Consider the following 25,069-nt stretch of genomic DNA (forward strand, 5'->3'; position numbering starts at 1 on the left):
GCAGGGAGCGCGGACGTCTCGCTCGCCATGATTGCAACGGAAGTGTTAATCAGGCCTGCGTCCCCTTCCCCTCTAGCCCCGGCAAGTTGCGCCTTGTCGCGAGCGTGAGGCTCGCTGGGTGACCTCACGATGCTGCTTGAATGCTCGCCTGAATGCCTGGTGCTGCGACGCGTTACCATGATACAGCCTTTTGCTCGGCCGGCTGGCGTGAGCGTCGAGCTCGTGTTGCTCTCCGTCCCTCGCCGCTCCTTGTGCCGACGCGAGGCGCGTCGTTCGCAGCGACGGACCAGGCCGCCAAGTCGGTCGATCGAACGGAGCGATGAATGGAGCGGGAGCGAGGGCGACGAGGAATGGGCAGCAAAACACGCGACTACTCGTTTTGGCTCCGGAGTCTCATCACTATCATCATCATCACTACCATCATCATCACGCTCTCTGCGACACGGGGGTTCCTCATCTTCATCATCGCGAGAGACGCGCTTCAGCTGGTGTAGATCGACCAGCTGAGGCACCTCTGTAAGCTAGCCTCGCTGTCGCCGCCGCGGCGCGTCAGCAAGATGGCAGCTCCAGCCCAACACCACTTCATCGGCGTCAACGACGGCCATCAATCAAGCGTCATGTTCCAGCACAGTGGCATGGCGCCGCCTCATCAGCAACAGCAGCAGCAGCCCCAGTCGTACCAGCACCAGCAGCACCACCCTCACTTCTTTGGAAGCGGGCCATTGTCTCAGCAGCAGCAGCAGCACTTTGCAGCTCACGACGGCAGCGGAATGCAGATGTATCAGCAGCAGCAGCAGCAGCAGCAGCAGCATCCACATCATCATGCGCTGGCTGCCCAGTATCAGCAGTACCACCAGCAAATGCCTCCCAACATGTCGTCGATGTCAACGCCATCAGGCGCAGTCTACGCTCCTGCTGTTGCCGGCCCTTCACAGCATCATCACGCCCCCCTTCAAGGCTGGTCAGGCGTCAACATCAATGATGGCGCAGGCTGGCATCACCACGCCAGTGCGAAACTTGAAGACGAGGGTGATATGACACTAGGCGACGGCGAGGGGTGCGGAGACGGCGAGGAGAATGAGGACGACAAGGGCAAGACCTCGTTCAGCTGTCCTCACTGCGACAAGACCTACAAGGGCAAACACGCCCGCTCTATTTGGCGTCGCCATCTTCAGGACAAGCACGGCATCCCTCTTTCAGTCCAGCCACGTCGTACACGATGGGATGCCGATGCCAATCGACCAAAGAATGCAGAGGAGCGCCGCGAGAGGATGCTCGAGTCCAAGAGGCGTTGGGCGAGGAAGAAGCGCGCTTTGGACAAGATCGAGGCAAAGAAGGCGGAGGCGGAGGCTTCGGGAGCATCGCCTTCTATGATCGCTGCCATTGGCGCGTCGCCTTCCTCGAACGATGACGTAGACTCGCCAGCTCTTGGAGGAGGACGTGGGTCAGAGGCGCTACCTCTCCCCGAAGTGTCCCAGGAGCAGTCAAGCACGTCATCGCAACCCGCAGCTGGCGTTGCCCCTCATGGCGCCGTCAGTGGCTTGCAGCTTCATCCTCAGTCTCTCTTCGACGGCAATGGGACGCGCCCTCCCGCCGACGGCGCCTATCCTATGGCTGCCACCAACGCCGCCGCCCCTCATCCCCAATTCATCTCTTCCGATGCCTCCAATACCACGGCAGCCAACGGTGTCTGGTCCGCGCGAGGGAACAATGTGCCGCCTTCATCTTCATCCGCTTCAACTCTCACAGGTGCCTTTGCATCGCCAATGCGCCAGATGCCCGCTCGTCGCGGGGTGGCCAGCCCTGCGACCGCGCTCACTGCTACTACTCCATCACGCCCTGGTGCAACATCCCGCAGCGGGCCAAGTACCAACCCCTTCTCCCTCGAGCAGCACAAGGTCTCGCCCAGTGCAACACAGGCAAAGGCCCTTCACCCGGCACACGTCCTCTCCGAGATGCAGCAACAGTCTGGCTCTCCCTCCCGCCTCGCAGCTACATCGTCCCCCTCGTCCAAGGCTGCAGATGGTTCGCGCGTCCTGCCGCCTCTGGTGGGCACGCCTATGCGCCCCTACATGATTAGAGACGGGGTAGCCGACTCTTCGATGTTCCTTTACGGGTCGAGCGATCGAGCTGCTGGTCGCAATTCTGTGACGCGCATGGCGGCCAAACGCGCCCGTCGCAACGGCTCTACCGCTGGCACTAACCTGTCAGACGACGAGAACGATCCTCGCGGCGCTGGTGAGAGCAGGAACTCTTCACCCATCAGCCGATCTAATGCTGGCGGCAGCAGCAGTGTCTCACGCCGTCGTGGCCCTGCACGCCGCAAGTCCAGCATAGCGGACGAGGACAGCCTGATGAGCAAGTCCCGCGCAGGCATTGCCGACGATGACGACGAGGACGACGATGGGCTCATGGGCAGCTTCCCTGGATCAGCGGACGACAGTGGCATCTACATGCCTGACTTCACGCCCTTCCACAAGAGCATCGGCCGCGCGGCTGGTCTCGGCGGTGCGGCAATTGGGATGACACCGGGACCTATGGGAGGGGCCTTTGACTCGCTCGCTTTCCCTCGTACGGTGGGCAGACCAACTCCGAGCAAGCGACGCCGAGGAGCTGGGCAGGATGGCAACAGCAGCGGAAGCGAGGAGGCTGCTTCTTCTGCTGGCCCCCTGGGCGGACATCGTGGGGGCGATCAGTTCTCGAGCCCTCATCATCCTAATCTAGCACACTCTTTGGGTTTGGCGCCACAGTCCGCCTTGAGGAGCAGCGCTGGAGGGCGCGGCGGCAACACTGGAGGGTCAGGTGCAGCCCATGGAGGAGCGCGAGGTCGCAGCGGAACCAACGGTGCGAGTCTTCCCTTTTCCATCAGCTCGACGCCCCTGCCCGCTTCGACGACAAATGGCCTGCTGGGCATGACGCTGGGCTTCACGCCCTTTGGCACCAAGGGCAGTGCAAGCGTGGGAGGGCACGGCGTCCTCAGCACTATGAGCCCCGCGGGCGGGAGCTTGCTTTGGCCAGACAGTGTGCGTGCCTCTTCAAAGAGGCGCGTCAACGGGAGTGGTGCGGTGGAAGACACTCCATCTTTGAGCAGCAGTAGTAAAAGGCTGCGCTTCAGTGGAGCCAGTGGCAGTGATAGCAAGAAGGGAAACGCGACCAAAGAGAAGGGCAGCAAGGGAGCGCTGGATTGCAGCAGCGGTAGCAGCGATGACGAGCAGCGCCATGCCAAGGCTCCCAAGATCGCGGACGAGGATGATGAAGATGATGACGAGCAAACAAACGTGCTCAGCAAGGAGAGTCTCGGGCCTGGTGCTCGCTACCACACTGTCGATGAGACCCCCAGTCGACCACCGGCTCTGCGCGGCCTCAGCCGCAAGGGAGGCAAGGCCAAAGGACCAGGCATTGCTGAGGCCGAGGAGGACGATGAGGACGACGACGAGGAGCGCTCGGTCCTCAAGCCTCTACGCTTCAATGCTGCTGCTATTTGAACATTTCCTGACGTGTCACCTCCCGCCAGCTCAACACCTTCTGTCCATACTCCTCGCCTTGCCTCCTCTCGTCGCCAGACCCTAGAGGCGATACGGCCGCAATGCTTGTGCGAGCCCGTGCCACCCGCGTCTACTTGCTTCTCTCTGTATCCGAACAATTTTCGATCTTCAATCATACCGTGGCCTTACCACGCACATATCTCTCTCTGCGTTTGCACTCTTAGAAAGCCTTGACGCCTACAGCCTGGCCTTGCCCTCCCCATCCTCCGCCCACTCCTCAACCCTCACAGCCTGCAAGCCCTTCCCAATCGCCTCAGGCATGGGTCTGACAGGTCGTCGATTCTGTCGGTCCACGTAAACATGCGTTGCCCTTGTCAGTGTCCCCGCAAGGGCCTCGCCATCCAACTCGCCCGGCGCTGGGGCCTGCACCTTCCCTCCCTCCAGGGCAGGTAGCCCCTGTCCCTTGGTAGGATCCGGCATCTCAAACATTCCAAGCTCGTATGTGACGCTCGACTGACCCAGCTTGATGACCCGCAACCCGACGCGCAATACGCAGGGGAATGTGGCGGGGGCGTAATAGATTGCAGAGGTTGAGATCATCAAGCCTAGCACGTCGGCGCGAGGGTCAGACGGGGGCGGGTCCGTGGGTTGGCGATACGGTTGGAGGGCGCAGTGCGATACGAGGTACGCGTTGATTGCTGCATCTGCTGCGAGATAATAGACGGCGTTGCTGCGAGTGCCGTCGGGCGAGGAGAGGAGTGAGCGGACCGAAGAGGGAAATGCAGTGTCGTGTGCAGTTCGAGGACTCACTTGATATGTCCGTACCTGGGCGAGTGCCATTCAAGACAGTCAGCATATAGTCACTCTCGTTCCTCCAATCGTACTGCTACGCGCACTCACTGATCATTATCAATCCATCGAGTCTGCACATCCAACCAATACCTAAAGCCCGATGCCTTGCGTCTCCCCTCTGCTTTGGCCGGAGGCGGCGTTGGTGGGGGTGGTGACATGCGGGGAGAGAGGGTTGAGAAGGCGATTGAGAGTCGAGGAGCACTTCTGACCGGGGCTGATGGTGCGGTTGGCCTTGCTGCTGATCGTAGAGTTGAGATGATTGGGTATCGTAGCATGATGGAGGAAGACAAGAAAGCGTCCGCCGGTTCTCGTAGCCGGCAATCCGGCCCAAAGCCACGCGCTGCAGTGCGGAGATCGGGAGGCGGAGCGAGACGAGCGGGCTGAGAAGACGATTTTCTCCAAGGGCGGGAAGAGGAAGTTGAGCGTTGAGCGGCGAGCGGCGAGCGGGTCCATCTTCCTGACCGCCGTCATCATCATCATCAGCATACACTCCAGCATTCCGTGACTATGTCACGCATAGCGCGATGGGGTCAGGCGGCACTGCACACCCTGCCGCGCCAACAAATATCCTTGGCTGCTCCAGCGCAACCGTCTCGCCGCTGCTACTCCAACGACTACGACGGCCAAGATGATGGGTCCGGTCCGAGCACCTCCTGCTTCCAATCTCCAGAATCACAGCATCCTCGCTCAGACAGGCATCAGAATCGAGGACCCAGCACCTCAATTGCGCCACCACCAGACGGATACGACCTCCTCCTCAGCCAATTCGAAGCAGGGAGCGCCCTCGCCAAGCCCACCCATTCGAATGATGAGCTCAACCTCTCTCTTCTACGCAAGCTGCGCCCCTTGCCTGGAAAGCAGCGCAAGCACTTCAGAGGAGAGCGGCTGCGAGAGAAAGCACAAATGGAAGAGAAGTTATGGCAGAAGAGCATAGAGAGAGTCTCGAATGCTTTCGGTCTTCCGCAAGTGAGGAAACTGGCGAGGGAAGCCGGGCTGGAGGGGCAGATTGTCAGGGGGAAAAAGCAGGTCATTGTTGCTGCACTGGTGGAGAAGGTGTTTGGCTACAAGCCGCCACGTACGCTTGAGAGCACTGCCGCTGGCAGATCAGGCTCGTACGACCAAGCAATTGGGCAACTCTCCTCCGCTTCACATGAAGTGTCGCAAACGGACCTGTTTCTGCTCTTGGCTGACGGAGGGGCAAAGCTGAACCAGCTTGCGGGGACTTTCGGAACAAGGCTGACGCCGAGGGTCAGCACGGATGAGGAGGGACGTAATGTGTACTCGATTGAAGCTAGAGGGGATGAGCAACAGGTGGGCGCGCCGATTGAGAAGGCGTTGCAGTCTGTTAGCGAGGTGAGCAGACGTGTGGCAGTGAGGATACTGAGGCTTGAGTCGCTGATCATCCCGGGCCATCCCACTCTTCGCAGCTCAAAATCTTACAACGCGTCACTCTGCAACTCCCACGAGCGGCCCTCGACCCCAAGACAATACGCTACATTGCCTCTCGTACAGGCTGCTTCATCGAATACACCACCACACCCTCCGGCCCTAATGCCAACCCGCACGAGACCACTTTGGACCTCTGGGCCTTCCGCGCCTCCTCGCACACTTACGCGCGCATCTGCCTCGCTGCTTTCCAGGCTGACCTCTATCAAGGGGCTCGACCGCTTTTGAGCTTTGCGAAGAGGAGCCATTCGGATCCCGATTATGCGCCGAGCGACGAGTCGAGCCACCAAATGGAACGCTACTGCTTCCACCCGCACGCCCTTGCTTCGCCGCAAAGCTGGCTCACGCAGCTCACTGCCGGCGGTTCGTCGGCGCAGATGTTCAGGCTAGGGAGGTTGAGGGGAAGCCGAGGAGGATTGCTAGGGCGGGGCGACGATGATGCAACGCAGGCTTCCACCCTCGTTGAGCTGGAGACGGGCAATGCGCTTGGAGCAGAACGCAACTGGGCTTGGCTGGAGGAGTATATGGCTGCGGACAAGCTTGACCTTGTGTCCTCCTCGACCGCGGGGGAGGCAGGCGGACTCACCACATCCTACTCCCTCACTGCGGGGACGCTGGCCTTTCCTGGCCCTCAGAGCCCACCAGAAGACGTAGGGTCAGTACTGAGTCACTTGGCCAGCTTGCTCTCCCCTCCTCTGCCTGGGTCATGGCCGCTCGACACTGCCTATCAATGGCTGCGAAATCGAGATCCTCAAGCCCCATTCGAGCGCAGGCCATTGTGGGTCCCTGGCCAGCTGCCAGGCGTGGCGTCGGATCTGGAGGGTTCGATGGGTGAAGGCGTCAAGAGACTCCTGTCGAGCGAGGTACAAGAGGGCGATAGCGATGAGGCTGCCGCTGCCTCGCAGCGAGAGGTGCTGCGCATGACGTACCGCGTTCAGACGAAGGACGGGGAGGACATCGAGCCCATCTACAGACTCGTCGTTGACATCGAGGAAAGGGAAAGCGAGGCTGTCGCGGAGGAGGCGGCGAATACCGCAACACTCGACGCGCACCTCGACGGAGCAGCTGCAGAGCCATCGGTCTCAAGCACGCCTGTGTTGCACCCCTACAACTATCGCGTAGTCTCGGCGCACGTTACCACCGCACGCGAAGCAGACATTCTTGCTCCTGAGCATAAGTCAGACCTACGTCTCACAACGCGCAAGGATCGCCAACTCACTTTCTTTGAGCTCGAGAGCTTGGCAGCATCACTACAGCCCTACCTCGAGCAAATGCAGAGCAGCGTCGGGGAGAGCGTTGTGAAGCGACGCACGAAGAGGATGGAGGAAGAGCAGCGCCGAGGCGGCAGCGAAGCAGCAGAGCATTCATCATCCCCTTTAGCTCCTGCAGCGAGGAAGCAGGAAGCCTACAGCAGCACCGAAGAATTGCAGCAAGACCATCCGCGTCTTCACGAGCCGTCCGTCCCTCTGCACGCGCATCATCAGCCTCAGCCACCTATGCTGCTTGAAATGAAGGGGATGGCACCACTGCGAGCTGTTGAGGCGGGTCAGAAGACAGCGGAACTGGCGTGCCACTTTGAAGGGATCGAGAGGGTTTATGAAGCTTCTTGGCCGTTGAAGATGGGCAGTGAGATGGAGGGGCAACCCGAGATCTCAGTCGCCGGAGCGCGCCCCCGTCTCCTCAGTACGACGGCCCTCTCAGACCTCACCGGTAGGCCGAGGACGACTACGAGTGTTGTATGGTCGCACAGCAGCGAGAGTCAGCACCAACAGGGCAGCGAAGAGGGCTGGAGAGATCGGGTAGGCTACGTCGCGCGCACGTTGATGCAAGCAGGGGAGAGGCGATGACGCGGACCGCCCTCGCAATGATCGCCATTTATTCGTGTGGGATATCATCATGTCTGGCATTGCAATTGGTCGTCATCGTAAAAAGTAGTAGTCCGTGTCCGTTTAGTGGATGTCATCAGGGGAAGCGTATCGTCGCGACTCGTAACAACAACATAGTAATCCCACCTCTACTCATCCACATCTCCAGCTGCCATCTAAGCGCCGTAGTAGCCATTGTACTTTGTCGACACTCTGTTGTACGTATGCTCGATCCTCGCCTTGAACCTCCAGCTCAAGAAGTACGCGTAGATCTGGAAGCCAAGATCAATGAGCAACGCGAGGACGAAGGCGATGTAGAGCGAGTGGAAGCCTGCAGAGCAGATCCCGGAGGGCATGGCCGCATCCGTCCCGTAGCCATCTTCGGCTGACTGACCCCAGAGCTGGCCGCCGTTGTTGCACTCCCAGACGATCTTGTATTGTTGGCGGTTGAGTTGGAAGACTGCACGTGCGGGAAGGGGAACGCGTTGTCAGTGAGGTGAGCGTCATGAGCGTGGCTTTGTGGCGGACGTGAGACTCACTCATGAAGCCGGCACGAACGGCGCTGACGACGATGATGAGAGGCCAGAGGAAAAAGGTCAATCGCGTAAAGAGGTACGACGAGTTGCTGAGACCAATGATGGTGATGACTGCGACGGACATGACTGCCATGCCTATTCCACCGTAGATTTGCCATTCGGGCTGTACGAGCAAGGGGGCCGCGAGCAGTGGTGATCGTGGTCAGCGGCATGCCTCGCACCTCTCCGAAAACGTACTCACGAAGTTGAAGAAGATGTACTGTCCATAGCGGAAGAGGAAGATGGAGCCGGCGAGGGAGTAGAGGGCAATGAAGACGTTCCAGGCTATCGCGCCGTGCTTGAGGGGGAAGACGAGCAAACAATTGTCGCACCACATGTGGGCGAGCTGGAGTGAGGGTGGCTAGGTGAGATCGATGTGCGGAGATGGTGCGAGGCGCTAGCGAGATGAGATGGGCGAGCGAAGATGGGCGTTCGTCGAGGTCGTGAGGTCGTAAAGGTCGTTAAGGGGCGGCGTGAAGGGACGACGAGGAGTGGACTGGAGGGTAGATGAAGGGATCAAGAAGGAGCACAGGCGCAAAGAGCAGGAGTCAAAGCGAACGGGCCGTTCCTCGTCACGGAGGGCATGATTTCGATCGAGGCAGGCTCAAGCGGGCAACGAGCCCCTGAGTGAGCTAGGCCCGTATTGAGCACCGTCGGAAAGACAACGCGGAAAGGGCCACGTGCCACAGCAGGAGGAAGCAGCGATCGCGTGGCAGGAACGGAGGCTGAGCTTGCTTTCCGCCTGGCTCGAGCTGAGTCGTCCCCGCTCGAGGCGCTTCGCCGCCTATAATATCTGCCATCCTGACCTCAAACCCCGCCCCCCGTCTTCGTTCATCCTCCTCTCCTGTCCCTTCCTTCGCGAGCGCGCCCGCCATCATGGAGGACGAGACGAGCGCCGTCTCGCAGCTGGGCTCGCTCGCCCTAGGCAATCTCCTTCAGGAGATCGGCGTCGAGTCGGAGGCGGGCATGGATCGACTGGGATTGGGGCCGCGTCCTTCTGCCGTCTCGAGAGATCAAATCTACAATGATCAGTTCGAGGACGATGACGATGAAGAGCTCAGGGGGATGGCAGGTGGTCAGCAGGCAGAGGAAGAAGATGCAGCGGAGAAGGAGCGACTGGCCAGGGAGAGGCAACTGCAAGATCGCTACTTTGCCAAAGGGCTGGCTTCGATGCAGAGTAATCGTCCTGGGATACGAGGAGAGACGGATGACTTTGATGACTCAGAGGACGACGAGGACGAGAGACCTATGCCAGCGCGCGCTCAGGAGGAGCAGCCGTTGTCGCTACCGATGGCGTCACCCACTCCTCGAATCAAGACGGAGCCAGAGGAAGGCCTCGACGCCTTTCAGAGCGGTGCAGGCGACGATGAACTCAACATACCGCAACCCGGGCCGTCAACAGCACGCTCATCGCCATCCGTTCGCACACCTACACCGCCGCCTCCGATGCGAGACGTACGCGACTTTTGGCCAGACTTTGATCCAGAGGCCATCCTTGATTTCACCGACTTCTTCGCTGCGCCGAGACGAAAGAAGAGGAGAGTGGCGCCGGGGAAGCAGCTCAAGATGCAGGCAGCCAAGGCGGCCCTACAAGCTACGCCGTCGACGGTAGATCTGGCTCTGCGTCCGTCCGTGGACGCAGGCAGCCAGCCTTCTCACCTCGCGACCATCGCCGGCGACTTGCTCAAGGAGGAGAGGCGGCTTGCACGCCTTCGACTGGGCAAAGGACACGGCGATGACATCGACTTGCCCTCAACAAGTTTATCACTCCCAGAGCTCGACGATTGGGAGAATCGAATCCTCACCGACGGCTCGACTCTACCTTCCTTTCAACCGGTTGGATCTATCTCTCGGCCGCTCAATCGCAACTTGGCCTCGGACGACTGGATCGAGGCCATAATCTGGTCGCGCGATCAGGCTCGAGATCCTCGAAAGGTCGAGCTCAACAGCAGATTGGTCTTGGACCTCAACGATGAGGACATGATGATCGAGCGAGTCGATCCGGACGCAGAGAAGGCGAGGGCGGCCGCCATGCTAGCGTCGAATGCTCCCTTGCTCTCTCGCCGAGCAGCCGCTGCTGCCGCGTCACTAGACCCGCTCAACATGAGCAACGATGGCTACTACGAGCTGTCACGCGAGCAGAGGCAGCGCATTCAGAGGCAGACGCTTGGCGCACTTGTCGTCCAACACACCAAGACGGCTCGCAAGCTGCAGCTGCCCTTCTACAAGACCCGCCTCACCAAGACCGAAGCGCGCTCCTTCCATCGGCCAGCGATGCAGTTTCCCATCAACATTCCGCTCACCTTTTCGCGCGTCGAAAAGGCAGGCGGCAAAAGGGATCGCAAACGCAGCGCAAAAGAGAATGCGGACGAGGTCTTCAAGTCCACGAGGGACCTTACGCTCAAGGAGCAGGGTCCCTTTATCCTCTACGAATACTCGGAGGAGAATCCGCCCATCCCGAGCAAGATTGGAATGGGCAGCATCCTCGTCAACTACTACCGCAAGAAGGATGCGAAAGACGAGCATATACCCAAGCACGACCTCGGCGAGCCATTCATCCTCGAGCCCAACGACCAGTCGCCCTTTCTCAATTTTGGGTCCGTCGAGCCCGGCCAGACCCAGCCCACCCTCTACAACAACCTCGTGCGCGCTCCGCTCTTCCGCCACCAGCCGGCCACGACCGACTTCTTGTTGGTCCGCGTCACGACGAAGAATGCGGTGCGCTACTACCTACGCGACATCAAGAACCTCTTTGTCGTCGGGCAGAATTACCCTCTGTCTGTGATTCCGGGACCGCACGCCCGCTTGGTGACCAACGCGATCCGCAATCGTCTCATCATGGTCGCGCGCCGCCTCGTCGAGCAGAGCAAGGGCAATCGCATCAAGATCCATCGCATCATGAAGTACTTTCCCGATCAGAGCGAACTACAAATGCGTCAGCGCCTTAAAGAGTTCATGGAGTACGCGCGCAAGGCTGGTGACCCGAATCAGGGTTTCTGGAGGTTAAGGACGACAGTGACCCTGCCTACAGACGCGGACATGGAGCGGCTCTTGCCCCCCGAGCACATTGCATTGGCCGAGGCTATGCAGGCAGGGCAGCGTCGGTTGTACGATGCAGGCTACACGCGCTCAGCGGAGGGAGCAGACGAAGACGAGGACAAGGAGCAAGGCCTCGACATTGAACAACAACTGGCTCCCTGGATCACGAGCAAGAACTTCCTCCAAGCTACGCAAGGCAAAGCCATGCTTCGCTTGCACGGCGAGGGAGACCCCACGGGCCGCGGAGAGGGTTTCAGCTTCGTCCGCGTGAGCATGAAGGACGTCTTCTTTAAAGCAGGCGAGGACATCGAAGCCCGCCTGGCCGCGCAAGCAGAAGAGGAGCGTCGCAGCGGCCACAAGTACAATGTAGCGCGCCAGCAGCAGATCTATCGCGAGGAGATCCAGCGAATTTGGGATGCTCAGCGCAGCGCGCTGTCCAACCCCGTGCCGCCCGAGTTGACGCCGGAAGAGGCCAATCCGCTCCCCACGCCCGAGCCGGATGAGGAAGAAGAGGAGGCGCAACGGATGCAAGACGAGGAGGACGAAGATGTGAAGCCCGCGCTGTCATCGCTCAACGGCGTAGGAGGCGATCTCGACCGAGGGAAAGTGCTCCGCATCCGTCGCCAGGTCAACGGTCGCTGGCAGACAGAGATTGTGCGCGACCGCAAGATCATCCAGTCGTACATCTCCTCGCGCCTGCGCATCGCAGATGAAGACACAGTGACCGACGAACTCAAGCCGACGGGCGACGCTGCATTGGATGCTGCTCGTCGCAAGCGACTGGAGGCGGAGCTTCTGTCTCGCAAGAAGAATCAAGAGCGACGCTTGGCTCGTCACCATGCCAAGGCCGTCGCATCGGGCGAGGCGCTACCTGGAGCGTATCGCAAGTTGATGGCCGAAAAGCCCACAACGAGTCGTCGCTGCGGCCGCTGTGGGCAGGTGGGGCATATGAGCTCGAATCGGTCTTGCCCACTCTGGGGGCAGGTACCGACTGCAGGAGCTCCGGGCACGGTCTCGTCTGCTTCCGGGTCGAAGCCATTGGGATTGGATACGGGCAGCGCTGGTGGGAGCTTGATGGGGTCCATGCCGGGTACCCCGGCGTCAGGAGGAGGAACAGTCCCTGCCTCACCCGCTACGCCTATGACTGCGGGCGGGGCCGCTGCTGGACCGGGAGGTAGCTTCTTTCCTCCCGGTGCTGCGGCGCCGCCGGGTATGTTTGCGACGCATTCGCGCACGCCCTCTTTCTCTGCTGCGGGAAGTGCGATGAGTCCGACGGTCGGTGGAGCTATGAGTCCGCCTCCGCCTGGTGCGCCTGCGAGCAGTAGTGGCGGGAAGGGAGGAGGGAAACTGAAGTTGAAGATCAAGCCGAGGCCGAGTGGGTCGTAGACGACAACAGGGGGAGGGAGAGAAGGGAGAGAGTACACGGGTGGAGATAGAGTGGACGAAGAGGAGTGTGCGCAGCGACGAGATCATCATGTATCATCACCATCACAATCACTATGCATCGCGAGAGACCCTTGAAGAGTGAGAGCAATCCTCGCTGCAGATCTCAGACGCGTCCGATCACTTCGCCGCATCGGCTACCATCCCCGTATTTGGAAACTCAACAAGCGCTCACGCAAACGCAGTCTCGAATTGTTGGTGGTTGAAAGTTGATTTGATTTCTTTGGGGGGGGATGCCGCACAGCCTGACTTCACTGCACTTCTTCCCTTCTCACCGCCATCGAGGTCTCCACCCTCAACGAGCATGGGCGTGTTTGATGAGATCTTGACAGCGCTTGACGGGTGAGAAGGTCCAACGCGGGATGAGGCGCGCTGACGAGGTGACGAGTGGGTAGGAGTGGGCGGGATTGGTAGGGCGAACGATGAATGGTTGTGGAAACAAGACGTTGACGAGTGATAGAGCCGTTGTGGGAGTTGAGTCGCTTGAAGAGAGAGGGGAGAGTGACCATGTAGGTGCGGGAGGCTGGGAAAGGGGACAAAAAGTAGAGCCAAGATGAGCATGACATCTTTATTTGAGATGATTAGGCCGCTCAGCGTCTTCCGGACTCACCCATTGTTGCCTCTGATCCACAGCTAGTCCTGCAGGTTACCGCCCTACTCATTCACGCGACGCGTCCCGCCGCAGCGCCGCAGCACGCTACGCTGCCATTCCATTACTTGGACCTGGCCCTCATCTTCCTCCTCTTCCTACGGAGACGCCTCATCCTCTTTTTGCGCCATTTTGCTCTCCTGATGAAGTAGAAAGAGTGAGAAAGAAGTTGTTGTTGTTAGAAGAGGAGAGGGGAGGAGGTGGAGAAGGAAGGAGGAGACGTAATGGGGTACCCGGGTCAGTGTATATTCATGCAGTGCGCAGTAAGTCAGCCGGGCTGAGCTGCCCAGAGCTGCTCCGTCATGGCCTGTTCGTAACTATACGCACATTGTCGATGATGTATCGAGGTTGGTAAGAGCTGTTGGTAGGTAGGAAACAAGAGCCCTCTTCGCAGCCTCGCAGCTTTTGTGTCTACTCGAGCTAGCCCTCCCTGGTCAGGCGAGGTGCTGTGCTGCGCGCGCGATCTTCATCATGTCCAAGTGTCAATAAATTCCGATCCGACTTTGTACAACTTCCTCCACTTACAAAGTTGAGATCAAGGACCGAAGCTCACGCTCATTCTTGTGTCAGGTGCCAAGTGAGACTCGAGTCGACGCTGAGGCCGAACCACTACAATGACGACGTTGGAGTTGCAGGGGCAACGAAAGTTTCACACAAAGGGGCGAGACAGCATATCAGAAGTGGCCCAAAGATCTACGTTTGGCGGCATTAGAGGCGTGGTAGAGGCCAGGTTCGAGCAGAAATAAGAGCAGAAGGGCGCCTTTCCCGCCGCAGCGGTCAGACGGCGCCAGTGCAAGGCGAGTGCGTGGCCTGTTCGATCCGCTCATCCACCCTCACCTGCTCATAGCATGGGGCAGTCTGAATTTGGTGTTACTTGTCTCATTGCGTAAAATTTGCCAGACTTCAAGACAAGCGCGCTAACCTTGAGAACATGGACGGGCCGAGATACGATTGCGGCCGAAGGCGAGAACGGGAGTGAGGGCCAATAAGGAATCCGAGCGCGACGAGAAGACGCATCTCGAGAGAAGGCATAGTCCGATTGATAGCGATGAACAAGGAAAGTGTGTGTGTGTGTGTGCGCGCGCGCGGGCGTGGCTTCGAGCGAGCGCCAGGCTAGGTGTACGGAAGCGATCACGGGAAAGAGAGAAGGATAGCTAGCTACAAAGGAGAAGTGGATTTGAGGGTGGCCGGGAGCCCTAGGCGGCCCACTCGGTCTCCTTAGTTGTGGCTGGTCAATGACCAGTCAGACAGCGCCACCGACGGAGGAGCCGTCTTGTCCGCGTCGTTGAGGTTGTCCCACTGCGGCTGGAACCAAACGGCAATGGTGCCCGAAGGGCTGGGAGCCTTAATCGAGAGAACAGTGACGCCCTTGTTGAGCTGGTCACCCTCCTCGTTGGCCGCCGTGTTCGGGTCAGAGCCGTACTCGCGCTCGGCGGGCGGACCCTGCGTGCTGAAGGTGGCACCAGAGGGCTGCTGCAGGGTGAGAATGACCGTCTCCGTCTTGGGGAGAGACTGCACAAAAGGCTCGTCAGCGCCACCGTAGGCGTTGGGGTTCTCGACCTTGCTGATCTTGAGCGTCGCCGTCCTCTTGTCGTCGGAGAGAGTGACAGTGGCATTGGTCTGCATGCGCCACTCAACCGAGGTGATGGAGCTCGACGACTTGATCTCGTCCTGAACGAGCATCTGGCGACGCCCGTTGAGGAAGCGGATACCACGCTGGACCGAGCCACTGCTGGCCTGGTTGTAGCACGAGGACATGTCCGTGGTGAAGTAGGCGACGTCAGACTTGCCGGGGACAAAGTCAATTGCGCCAGTCTGCTTCACGCCGGTCGTCTCCATCTTGTTGATTGGGTGGCACGAGGCCGCCTGGTTCTCGTTGTTGATGACGAGCGTGTTCTGACCCTGCGTGCCCTTGCGGTAGTACTGCCAGCGGACGGCATTGTCTGCCTCGGACTTGAAGTAGTCGGTCGAGAGGTAGTTGGCCGAGCCGTACTCGCCAGCCCAGCGGGTTCCAAGGGCGTCAAAGACAAAGTCTCCGGCGTCGAGGTCGCCGTGCGTCTGGTGGCCAGTAGCGTTGGACGACTTGACGCCGATGTAGGTGCCCGACGTGTCGGTCCACGAGCTGCGCATGCTAGCCCACGAGCCGAGCTCGTTGTCAAAGAACTTGTCGAGAGCGAGACCGTTCCAGAAGGCGCCCTTGGACGACGTGTCGTACCAGAACATGCTCAGCGGGTCGGCTGCGTCGGCGCGGTCACGCTGGAAGAGGCCGTAGATGGGCATCTTGTACTGCTTGGCCCAGAGGAACATGCCGTTGGCCGTCGTCGAGTACTTGTTGGGTCCGTTGTCTCCGTACGCGAAAAGACCAGCTTGGCCAGTCACGTACATGTGGAAGAGACCAGTCTGTCCCCAGCCCTGGTTGGCAGAGAGAAGTCCCTGGTCGTTGCCCGTCGAGGTGAGGAGAGAAGACATGGCGCGAGCCTGAGCATCAGTGCCAAAGTACCAGTAATTGGCCGTCTCGGACCAGGTTCCGTCTTCATAGGCGCCCTGCATGCAGTTGCTCTGCATGTTGGGCACAGCGTTCTGAACAATCTTGGCTGCGGTGCCAGTCGGGTCCTCGGTCCAGATGGCAAGGGCGCCCAGGAGGAGACCAGAGTTGCACACGCAGTTCCAGTTACCGTTGGTGTTCTTCCACCAGCCAGCGCTCGTCGAGTACTGGGTCATGCCCTGGTTGAGGCCGTTGGTAATAATCGACCACATGATCTTCTGACGCTGGTCGGGTGTCCAGACGTCGTAGAGCCAGTCGTAGGCAATACCAAAAGCGGCGGTGAGCTCAGCCGTGTCGAGGAAGTGAGCAGGATTCCAGACTTGGTCGTCGGCGAGGCCAGCCTGGACAGCAGAAGGCTTCCAGACGTCGGTCGACGAGTTGCCCGCAGCAGCCTGGAGCTCAGTCCAGGCACGGTCGACCCACTTGGTGTTCTTGGAGATGCGGTAGGCGTAAGCCCAAGCCTTGATGCGCTGCTGGACATCACGGGCGGGGTCGAGGATACCAGAGCCGTCGAAGCCGCCGTCGACGTCGTAGGCAGTAGGAGGCTGGTTGGCCCAGTTTGTCGCATTCTCAAAGATGGATGCGTTCCAGACGGTCAGGTAGGCGTCCTTTGCAATCTTCTGAGGCAAGCAGTCCCACTCGTACTGAGCAGCCATGAGACGAGGGTGGTCACGGAGAGCGCCAGAGGTGAGGGAGCCGCTAGGAGGGCTGTTGTCGGTGCAGGTGGCGACCTCCTGGCCGTTGCCCGTAGGGCTAGCGGTAGTAGCCGTCGAGAGGAAGGCGGGGTTGCCGTAGAGGTCGGTGCCCTGATAAGTGAGCTGGTCACCGCCACCGGCTGCCGCAGCGCTCGAAGCTGCAGATGCGACGGACGAGTCGATGTTGCTAGGCTTCTTTGAGCCTTCCTGGCCGGAGAACGTGCTGGCGCCCGTCTTCTGTCCGCCGTTGTTGCTGGCAGCACGAGAGCCAAAGATACCACCGAGGACAGCGCCTGCGATGATGAGGATGGCTAGGATACCAAGCGGAATTCCCCACTTGACCCACTTGGACTTGCCCTTCTTGGCGGGCGCATACGAGTACTTGGCAGCGGTAGCTTGGGCTGCGTTGGGGCGGCGATACGCGCGAGTTGGTTGAGAGCGCCATGACGAATCGTAGGGATCGTCGGACCAAGCGGCATTGACCGAGTCGTCGAGTGATTGAAACGAGCGGCGTTGGTGGGAGTTGGGGTGATGGGAGGTGAAATGGTGCAGACGAATGTCAGCAGACTGATCGTAATCCTTGTACATATTGACAAGCTCGCAGAGAAGAGTGGGAGGAAAGAGGCGTCGTCGCAGCCATCGAGGGTCGCCGACATCGCTGCCCTGCTCTGTGCCTGACGCCTTTGCCCTCGCCTCGTCTTGCGTTCTCATCTCGCCGCTCGCGCTCGCACTCACCCGGATTGTTGCCGGAGCCAGGCGCACCACCGTAGCTTCCATCTTTATAGTAGTGGTCGCTCTGCGGCGTCTGCGAGCCGTAGTGGTATCCGCTCTGCTGCGAACCGTACTGTTGGCCAGGGGAGTCATAGTGCCCAGAGTACTGATTGTCGTACTGCGAGGCGTTGGAGTGCATATAAGGGTCGTGTGGGCGTTGATAGGACATGGTGGGCAATGAGAAGAGGGGGCCGCAGAGAGATAGGGAAAGGGAAGAGAGGGTGGCAAAGCCGACTGTCGCGAGACTTTTGCTAAGCCTTCGACTCGACTCAAGAAGTAAAGTGCAGCGCCAGCTATACGCTGAATGCGCTCAAGGATGGAGAAAACGAAGCAACGAGGGGGAAAGAGGGTATGGTAACAAGGATAAGAAGCCTTTCGAGGATCAGTCGACTCGACGACTGCGATGCCCAGTCGGCGAATCAGGTGTTTCGTAGCGTTGCGTTGCGTTGCGCTGCCTTCGTCGTCGTCGCGGCGTCGTGGCTGCTCTCCTGTTTGTTTCAGCAGTTGAGTGGCGGCGGCGGCGGCGGAGGGCGGCACTTGCCTGCAGCAGCCCCTGGCCATCGGCGCGGCGCGGTCACTTTCGACGCCCGTCCACCACACGAGGGCAGGCAGGCAGGCAGAGAGGCCAAGAACGCCGCTGCCCCGGTGGTCGATCAAATCTTTTCCTCTGTCGGCACGCGAGCCAGAGAGAGCTTCGCCAGCCGTGCGAGGAGCCAGAGTAGGTTGGGTTGGTTCCGCGCTGTCGCCAAGCTCGCAGCGTACAGCGAGCGTACATTGATCGAGGAGCAGTCAATGGCAGCGAGGAGCGTTGAGGGGAGGGACCAGGTGGTCGTCGCGCGAGCCGCCGGCACGACGGCATAACGGCAGGCAGGCTGGCAGGCAGGCTCGACAAGCACGTCTCGTGGCAAAGCTCACTACCTGACATTCAGCGGCTCCGAGGAGAAAGACCTTCACGATGTCGTCCTTCTTCGCCCTGATCGAGCGCTAGCGGGCTCAATTGAAGGCGACGAAGACGGGCGACGAGGCTAGCGTGCGCTCGCGGTGTCCGTGCGAAACGTGGGGGCAATCCGAACACCAACTTTGGGCTCGCCGCGTACACGAGTCCCTTTGTTCTTGCCCGCGCGTTTCCCACGTCGACACGTCGTGACAACAGAGCTGTGAGCCCGCGATCATGGCAGGGTCGCCCAAGCTCGGCAGAGGCACAGAAGTCTCATCTCGATCAACATCGGCTCTGTGGAGCGATTCACCTCGCGAGCGAGCGTGCACTCAACCTCGCCCGTGACGGGAGGTCGGGGCAGAAGTCATTGCGCCGCTCGAAGCGGTGATTGCGAGGAAGTCGTGTCGCTTCTTCGTCCCGCGTGAAGCATCGTGGCTTGCGAGTCGTTGCTGGTCATCTCAGCACTGGAAGAGATCACTTTACCTCCCAGGCGAGATGGAGCCAATACGCTGGTTAGGGAGCGAGATGCATCGTCAGGGCGCGCGCTTACAAAAGGGAGAGGTCGAATGTATCTTGATGCCCGACCTTCCCCTGCCTCCTCTCCCGATCGCATTGCCCAACGTTGCACTCACCATCATGCCCTTCCCCTGCCACCGCCTCTTCCACGTCGCCCTCGCTGGCCTCCTCTTGGCCATCTGCTGGTGCTCGCTCTCCATCGCAGCTCCAGCCTCGTCACCTACAACCATCGAGCCAGGAACAGCCAATGCTACGCTCACCGCTTCAGCAAAGAAGCGCGCAAACTCGGTTGGCCCTCCATACAACTCCAAGGGGCAAGGCTGCTGCACGGGCGGATACCGCGACCCGAACAAGTGAGGGGCAGTCGAGCGACCCTATCAGGACCGCAGCGCTCGAGCTGACCATCCGCCGCTTCCCTCCCGCTTGTGCGCATGCTTAGGTGCTGGAACGCCAACCGTGTGTATTCGACGTGCAACGGGGCACGGGCTGAAGGCCAGGAGGAGAACGAATTCGGGATCCCGCTTCCCTCGCACGGCCCCCATCGCTTAGCGCCTACCTAGCGTGCCACGCACTTTTTGGCAAAGCTTCTTGTTGCTCGAGTTGAATCGTCGATGGTGTGTCGCGAATTGGGTGTATGAGCCTCGCGCTTGCCTTTATGCGGGAACGAAGGGACACGCCGATCCCCGCACGCTCACGCTCGCTACTCAGTCGGCCCTCGCGGTCGCTATCATCGTATATATTCGTGAGGTGACATCCGTGACATCCAATCCTATGGTGACAGTAAAGAACAAGGTGACGAGAGAAGACCGAGACAAAGAGCAAGATGGAGCTCACGCCACGTTGCCACTCTGGCGGATAACACCTGCTGGTGGCGCCGCGTAGGGCAGTGTGGGAAGGGCAGCAACGATGATCCTGCTCTTCCCAAAGGTAGCTTTCCCTTCCTTGAGATCGATCGGAGCTACACTTCCACCGCTGTCGCGTCCGCGCGTAACCGTCGTCGCCATAGAGCTGCGCGAGTCCTCGCGCACAGAGAAGAGACCGGTGGACGGTCGAGTCGAGGGAGCGTCCTGCGAAGAGTCGGAGGATGATGCCAATGATTCGGTGTCGTCTGTGATGCCGGTGAATTGGCTGTCTGACCGCAGCAGCGCGGCTGCCGTCGCGATGTTCGAGACTTTTGGCTCCTCTTCGAGTGCATCATGGAAGTCGACGTCGTGGAAGTCCTCGGAGATGCGCCTGACGGCAAAGTTGGCCTTCTCCTCGACATGCTCTTCCTCGATATCGGAGACGTGCTCCTCCCTTGTGACTTGAATCGCGACCTGGGGCGGCGGTGACGTCGCAGTAGCTCGGTTGAACGGAGAGGCGGGGCCAATTGCGGGCGGTGCCATCGCTGGAGCCGGTGTCTTGGCTTCGACCTCAGCCTCGCTGCCGTGAATGCACTCTTGATCAGCAGAGTCGGCAGCCAGAGCCCTGGTGCGGCCCCACGAGAAGTCGTCCGCGTGCTGAACAGCGTAAGCGATGATGCAGCAGCCCATAAAGGGGCCGCAGAAGAAGAGGAGAAGCAGGCCAAGGGCATATTGTACCCTCTGCTTGGCGTTGTTGTTGGCCCAGCCCACACCAACGATGGTGTAGCACCAAGGGAGGAAGATCATCGACGAGAGAGAGAGCACGACCGTGTAATCGTACCCTCCTTGGCTGATGTGCACAATGGCACGGATGAGCTGACCGAGGGTGGCAAAGATGAAAAAGGGGATAGCCCAAATGGCAATGTCGACAAATGCGCAGAATCGTTCCCAAATGTTTTGCTTCGAGCCAAAGAGGACGACGAGGTCGTTGGCCGAGGTAGAGAGTGTCCAGCGACGGCGTTGGGAGAGGAAGACTTTGAAGCTTTGAGGCGGGTCCGTGTAGGCGTGGGCTGACCAGCACATGCGCGTCTGGCTCTCGGGAAACTCATTAAACATGTTGACGACTGGTGTGCGGCAAGGTGGATCAAGTCAGCGTGGCGTCGATGGCTTCAAAGATGGACATCATGCGCGCTCACCATGGTTGCGGTCTTCGCCCGCAAAGGCGCGGATGGCCTTCGCGAGAGAGTCTTGCTGAGTAGGGTAGTAGCCAAAAGTGTCCACACAGATCTTGTCACCGCACGTCTCATCGACGACCTTGAGGATCTGGCAAGCTCCAGGGAGACAGGTGACCTTGTGCGTAACCTCACTCTGGTGCGTGCGTCGCAGAGCTTGCGCACGCAGATATTCCGCATTCTGATAGAGGGACCAGAATCTCCAGGCTGTACCGTTGCGGAAGGCTACACGAATGACTCCAGATACGCCCACCGTCTTGGGGTTCTCGCGGACCTTGGCGATGAGGTGCGCCGTGGCTTCGTCGCTGAAGGTCGTGTCTGCATCTGTGCCTACAATGTAGTCAAAGTGCCTGATGTCGTTGCCAGCGATGTCTGAGCCAAAGCTCTTGAGGAACTCCTCAGAGAAGATGGTCTCTTCGGCAGGTCGATTGTGGTTGAAGGCGTAGAGGAGACTTCGAAGTGCAATGAGTGTGTCACGCTTGCCGCGATTAATGTCCTTGTTGATGACCAGGTAAGGCAAGCCCTTGTATTCTCCCCATTGACAATTGATAGAGACTGAAGTGCCGGTCCATGATCGGTAGGCCGACTCATAACGTCGTTGAGCCGTGACGGTCACGTCCTTGCTGGCCGCAAAGAGGCTTTCGAGCAGCATGTCCGCTGTGGTCAACGACTCGCCAGCGCCCTTGACATGACCGTCGCAGAAGACAATGAGGAGTTTGCGGTGCTGCTCAACCTTGGCTTGCGAGTAGAGGGACTCCACTGTAGCCTTGACTTCAGCCTCGCTCTCATTGTAGCACGGCACGACGTAGGCGAGCGTGCAGGGGTCCGTCTTGCGCTCCAATGCCGCGACCTTGGCTGCGTCAGCCTTCTCGTTGACCTCTTTCGATCGCACAAGGCGTGCGAGGGCGGAGGCTGAAGGGGTGAGGAGTCGCGTGTGGATCAGCCAGCCAGTCATTGAAAGCACCATGCAGGTGTTCATAAAACTGATGCAGGCGCAAAAGGGGATGAAGATGTACCAGATCTTGGGGATAGCCCATGACAGACTGATGAGGACGATGTTGGACAAGACCATCATGGCCATGAGGGCGTATTTGGTGTGACGGCGTCGCTGCTTGCCGTCGGCGGTGAAGCCCGCCATCTTGAAGAGGAAGTGGGGCTCGCTGGCAGCGTCGCCCTTGGTGTCCAACTCGGTGGTCGAGGAGCGCAGCATGATCGCAACGGCTGGTGAGGAGCTGATAGAGGGCGGATGGAGGATGGCGATGATGGCGTCTTCCAAGCCCTCGACATATCGGGCGAGCGTGTATATATCCTCGTCGAGGATCCCAACCTCTGCAGAGAGGGCAAAGAGGTTGAGAGGAGAAGTCAGCCAGTTTGCAAGGCGTTCGACGGGATCGCGTGCGCCCCTTCGGCCGCGCTACGGTCGAGACACTACGCCACCCCTTCGCAACTGAGCCAGACAAGAGCCCTTGGCAAGACTCTACGCCACTGAGAGGATGCTGCCCTTGCTCGCCCGAAGGGAAAGATCTCATGCGTGCTTGTCTCTTCACCTCGTGCTGATCGCCAGGCCGTAATACGTCGCCTTCTGGCTATTCCCATCCCCTTGCTTGACTTTCCCGCTGGCGGCTGCCTCGCCCTCGCTGCGCATTTGCTGCTCCTGCACGTCGTGCTTTCCCGCCTCTGCGGCCACCCGATATAGAACAGCCACGGCTGTGATCGAGTCGACGCACCCGCAGTGGGCCCCGCTCACCTGCAGTCGTCGCCTGCATCTGAGAAAGGCAAACAAACAAATGTTGAGAAAGCTCTGTGCTCAAAGTGGTAATGCACTAAGTGTCGATGGCAAAAGTGGCTTGAAGCCGACGGAGCAGACGCAGCTGCGAGCGGCAGACGCCACTGCAAACGCGACCGGGAGGCCGGAAGCGCAGGCCGGCCGGACCTTCCCTTTTTCAGGCTCTCGCCTTCATTTCTGGGTGCGATGTCGCCACCGCCAACCAGTCCAACATCACACGCGCCAGCGCGTCTTTCGAATCGGTGGTGATGCATGGCAAAGACTCCTCGCGAATGCTTCGCAACACCTTTTCGTCCCGCTCATACATTCGAGTGCAGCGTCGCCTCACTTTTCCCGGCGGGGAGGGGGACCCCTCGTTCGAGGAGGCTTCGCGGGCCATGAATCAACGCCTCCTCATGGTGACATGGGGTCGAGACCAAGGTCATTCAGCGAGATGGACTGTAGTTACCACGCTCGTCACCTCACCCGGCTCGTCTGCCGCGGCTTAGTAGCCTTGGGGGCGGGGCCTTGAGAGGACAGGAGGCGGAACAAGCACACGTCCAGTAGCCAAGGCAGTTCCGAAGACGGGCTCAGGCTCAGGCTCAGGCTATGGTGGCGCAGGACGATCGCTACCTCAGTGGTGCGCGACTGAGAGAAAGCTTGCATCGCTGCAGCATCTTCGAGCCTTCTTCAAGAGTACATATGAAACGACTGAAACATGCGATCTGAGATCTTTCCCCCATCACCATTCCTCTTCACCTAAACGCGGCATCACCGACCTCGCCAGTCTCACTCTATCCTTTAGCACCATGTTCGCCACGCCTACTCGCCAGCCTGCGCGCGCCTTTCGCCGCCATACTCAGGCCTCTTTCTTCACGCCCGGTCCTCAAACACCACCCGACACAGAGGTCGAAGCGTCGCCTTTCCCCGGCAAGCTTGACCTCAGCTTCCCAGCCTTCACCGATCCCTTCGCCTCCGTGCGCATGGGCATGCCAGTCATCGCCCCTCCCAGTCCAGCAACATCAGACGAGGAAGATGATGACGACATGGACATCAAGACGCCATCGAGCATCAGCCGTCTGCCCAGTGCCACGGCTCGACCCTCGAGCCTTGTGGCCAAGCCGCAAGTCCAGAAGCCTTGCGAACCACGACCCACCGTCCTCGTCGTTGGTGTTGGCTACGTCGGCAGACATCTCGTCGAGCGCTTCAGCGATGCTTGCGATGTTGTCGGCTTGGACCTCAGCGCATCTCGCTGCGATCTGCTCTGCCGCGAGTTCAAGGCAGATGGCTTGAGCAACATCACGATGATCTCAGACATCGAGCAGGACGAGCGCTGCTCTACCTTTGACTTGGCCCTCATCTCAGTCCCGACGCTCCTGCTTGCGGACAACAAGACTGTCGACACAAAGCACATTCGCGCCGCCGTGGAAGTCGTCTCTCAGCGAGCAAGGCCTGGAAGCACTGTTGTCATCGAGTCGAGCGTCACCGTCGGCATGACCAGGGCTCTCCTTGGACCCGAGGGCGCCAATCTGCGTGCTCGAGGCATCTTTGTTGGCTTCAGCCCGGAGCGCGTAGACCCCGGCCGCACCCTGCCGCGTTTCGAGGACATTCCCAAGGTCGTCTCAGGCATCGACGACGCAAGCCTCGCCGCTATCACTCGTCTCTACTCGCGCTCCTTCAACAGTGTCGTACCCGTGCGCTCCCTCGAGACGGCCGAGTTCTGCAAGCTCTACGAGAATTGCCAGCGTCTCATGCTCATTACCTACGTCAACGAAATGGCAGACGCTTGCGAGCAGCACGGCGTCAACATCCACGACGTGTGCGCCGCGAGCGCTACCAAGCCCTTCGGCTTCACGCCCTTCAATCCCTCTCTCGGAGCGGGCGGTCACTGCATTCCTGTCAACTGCTGGTATCTTCTGCAAAACTGCGAGATCCCTGTGCTGCGAGCTGCTGCCGTGTCCAACAGGCAGCGACCCGCACGCAAGGCAAAGGAGATTGCTCTCCTCGCCCACGAGCGCAACAGCCGCGCGGGAGACCACCCTCCCTCGGTCCTCATCTACGGCATGGGCTTCAAGGCAGGAGAGGCGTCGCTCGCCTACGCACCAACTGTCACCCTCGCCAGGGAGCTCGAGGAGCAAGGTTGCAGGGTCTCGTACTTTGACGACTACGTCAAGACGGAGGAGTGGAGGAGCTTGCCGCGAGAAGCCTTTAACAGCTACCGCGTCGACGCCCTTTTCGACATCGTCGTGGTAGCGCAGAAGCCTTCTTTCAGCGACCGACGTGTCCTCGACGAACTCTCATCTGCTCGTGTCATTTCATTCGTGCAGTAGAAGTGGCAGGTGCCGCGACGCCGCCAATATCTTTCTCTCATTCTTTCTTCACTCATACACGGCTTGCCTCTGTGAGGCCTCT

General features: G+C 59.7%; 9 protein-coding genes across 9 annotated transcripts; 5 read left to right on the forward strand and 4 right to left on the reverse strand.

The window, feature by feature from the left end:
* Positions 1 to 557: 557 nt before the first annotated feature.
* On the forward strand, positions 558 to 3,485 carry BDZ90DRAFT_260729 (hypothetical protein; the record flags this gene model as incomplete). The annotated part of the gene is made up of 1 exon (XM_025508286.1): positions 558 to 3,485. One exon carries the CDS (start codon positions 558 to 560, stop codon positions 3,483 to 3,485), a length of 2,928 nt encoding a protein of 975 aa, XP_025361668.1.
* A 237-nt stretch (positions 3,486 to 3,722) lies between these two features.
* Positions 3,723 to 4,495, reverse strand: BDZ90DRAFT_260730 (hypothetical protein; the record flags this gene model as incomplete). Its single annotated transcript, XM_025508287.1, has 3 exons — positions 3,723 to 4,215; positions 4,296 to 4,310; positions 4,386 to 4,495. The coding sequence occupies 3 exons, from the start codon at positions 4,493 to 4,495 to the stop codon at positions 3,723 to 3,725; spliced, it is 618 nt and encodes a 205-aa protein (XP_025361669.1).
* Positions 4,496 to 4,748: 253 nt separating this feature from the next.
* BDZ90DRAFT_184614 (hypothetical protein) lies at positions 4,749 to 7,440 on the forward strand. Its single transcript, XM_025503807.1, has 3 exons — positions 4,749 to 5,690; positions 5,765 to 7,209; positions 7,337 to 7,440. The coding sequence occupies exons 1-3, from the start codon at positions 4,845 to 4,847 to the stop codon at positions 7,398 to 7,400; spliced, it is 2,355 nt and encodes a 784-aa protein (XP_025361670.1). The 5' UTR covers positions 4,749 to 4,844; the 3' UTR covers positions 7,401 to 7,440.
* Positions 7,441 to 7,652: 212 nt separating this feature from the next.
* Positions 7,653 to 8,826, reverse strand: BDZ90DRAFT_232621 (hypothetical protein). Its single transcript, XM_025506325.1, has 3 exons — positions 8,426 to 8,826; positions 8,188 to 8,347; positions 7,653 to 8,108 (listed from the first exon to the last, which is right to left on the reverse strand). The coding sequence occupies exons 1-3, from the start codon at positions 8,558 to 8,560 to the stop codon at positions 7,825 to 7,827; spliced, it is 579 nt and encodes a 192-aa protein (XP_025361671.1). The 5' UTR covers positions 8,561 to 8,826; the 3' UTR covers positions 7,653 to 7,824.
* Positions 8,827 to 9,099: 273 nt separating this feature from the next.
* BDZ90DRAFT_264882 (hypothetical protein) lies at positions 9,100 to 12,648 on the forward strand (the record flags this gene model as incomplete). The annotated part of the gene is made up of 8 exons (XM_025508646.1): positions 9,100 to 9,577; positions 9,626 to 10,710; positions 10,732 to 10,824; positions 10,846 to 10,866; positions 10,894 to 10,941; positions 10,969 to 11,215; positions 11,240 to 12,341; positions 12,441 to 12,648. The coding sequence occupies 8 exons, from the start codon at positions 9,100 to 9,102 to the stop codon at positions 12,646 to 12,648; spliced, it is 3,282 nt and encodes a 1,093-aa protein (XP_025361672.1).
* A 1,676-nt stretch (positions 12,649 to 14,324) lies between these two features.
* On the reverse strand, positions 14,325 to 17,804 carry BDZ90DRAFT_232623 (hypothetical protein). The gene is made up of 2 exons (XM_025506326.1): positions 17,330 to 17,804; positions 14,325 to 16,995 (listed from the first exon to the last, which is right to left on the reverse strand). The coding sequence occupies exons 1-2, from the start codon at positions 17,532 to 17,534 to the stop codon at positions 14,573 to 14,575; spliced, it is 2,628 nt and encodes an 875-aa protein (XP_025361673.1). The 5' UTR covers positions 17,535 to 17,804; the 3' UTR covers positions 14,325 to 14,572.
* Positions 17,805 to 18,665: 861 nt separating this feature from the next.
* Positions 18,666 to 19,513, forward strand: BDZ90DRAFT_184699 (hypothetical protein). Its single transcript, XM_025503808.1, has 2 exons — positions 18,666 to 19,171; positions 19,258 to 19,513. The coding sequence occupies exons 1-2, from the start codon at positions 18,798 to 18,800 to the stop codon at positions 19,376 to 19,378; spliced, it is 495 nt and encodes a 164-aa protein (XP_025361674.1). The 5' UTR covers positions 18,666 to 18,797; the 3' UTR covers positions 19,379 to 19,513.
* On the reverse strand, positions 19,434 to 22,696 carry BDZ90DRAFT_184724 (hypothetical protein). Its single transcript, XM_025503809.1, has 3 exons — positions 22,640 to 22,696; positions 20,857 to 22,221; positions 19,434 to 20,784 (listed from the first exon to the last, which is right to left on the reverse strand). Exons 1-3 carry the CDS (start codon positions 22,656 to 22,658, stop codon positions 19,649 to 19,651), a joined length of 2,520 nt encoding a protein of 839 aa, XP_025361675.1. The 5' UTR covers positions 22,659 to 22,696; the 3' UTR covers positions 19,434 to 19,648.
* Positions 22,697 to 23,811: 1,115 nt separating this feature from the next.
* Positions 23,812 to 24,972, forward strand: BDZ90DRAFT_206052 (nucleotide sugar dehydrogenase; the record flags this gene model as incomplete). Its single annotated transcript, XM_025503957.1, has 1 exon — positions 23,812 to 24,972. A coding segment is annotated over one exon (1,161 nt), but the record flags the coding sequence as incomplete, so codon positions are not given.
* Positions 24,973 to 25,069: the final 97 nt, after the last annotated feature.

The sequence above is a fragment of the Jaminaea rosea genome (assembly GCF_003144245.1).
Source record: "Jaminaea rosea strain MCA 5214 unplaced genomic scaffold BDZ90scaffold_8, whole genome shotgun sequence".
NCBI classification, from domain to species: domain Eukaryota; kingdom Fungi; phylum Basidiomycota; class Exobasidiomycetes; order Microstromatales; genus Jaminaea; species Jaminaea rosea.

Bases quoted from the DNA above. Each gene is read 5' to 3' on its own strand.
- BDZ90DRAFT_184724 (XM_025503809.1), bottom strand. The intron at 20,785-20,856 runs GTGAGCGCGCAT...GCCGCACACCAG, and splicing joins GGGCGAAGACCGCAACCATG to TCGTCAACATGTTTAATGAG.
- BDZ90DRAFT_184699 (XM_025503808.1), top strand. From the start codon at position 18,798: ATGGAGCCAATACGCTGGTTAGGGAGCGAGATGCATCGTCAGGGCGCG. The intron at 19,172-19,257 runs GTGAGGGGCAGT...GCGCATGCTTAG, and splicing joins GGATACCGCGACCCGAACAA to GTGCTGGAACGCCAACCGTG.
- BDZ90DRAFT_232623 (XM_025506326.1), bottom strand. From the start codon at position 17,534: ATGTCCTATCAACGCCCACACGACCCTTATATGCACTCCAACGCCTCG. The intron at 16,996-17,329 runs GTGAGTGCGAGC...GCCCCAACGCAG, and splicing joins TGGCTCCGGCAACAATCCGG to CCCAAGCTACCGCTGCCAAG.
- BDZ90DRAFT_232621 (XM_025506325.1), bottom strand. From the start codon at position 8,560: ATGTGGTGCGACAATTGTTTGCTCGTCTTCCCCCTCAAGCACGGCGCG. The intron at 8,348-8,425 runs GTGAGTACGTTT...TTGCTCGTACAG, and splicing joins AGTACATCTTCTTCAACTTC to CCCGAATGGCAAATCTACGG. The intron at 8,109-8,187 runs GTGAGTCTCACG...CCGCACGTGCAG, and splicing joins CGTTCGTGCCGGCTTCATGA to TCTTCCAACTCAACCGCCAA.
- BDZ90DRAFT_184614 (XM_025503807.1), top strand. From the start codon at position 4,845: ATGTCACGCATAGCGCGATGGGGTCAGGCGGCACTGCACACCCTGCCG. The intron at 5,691-5,764 runs GTGAGCAGACGT...CACTCTTCGCAG, and splicing joins CGTTGCAGTCTGTTAGCGAG to CTCAAAATCTTACAACGCGT. The intron at 7,210-7,336 runs GCAGCAAGACCA...GCGGGTCAGAAG, and splicing joins TACAGCAGCACCGAAGAATT to ACAGCGGAACTGGCGTGCCA.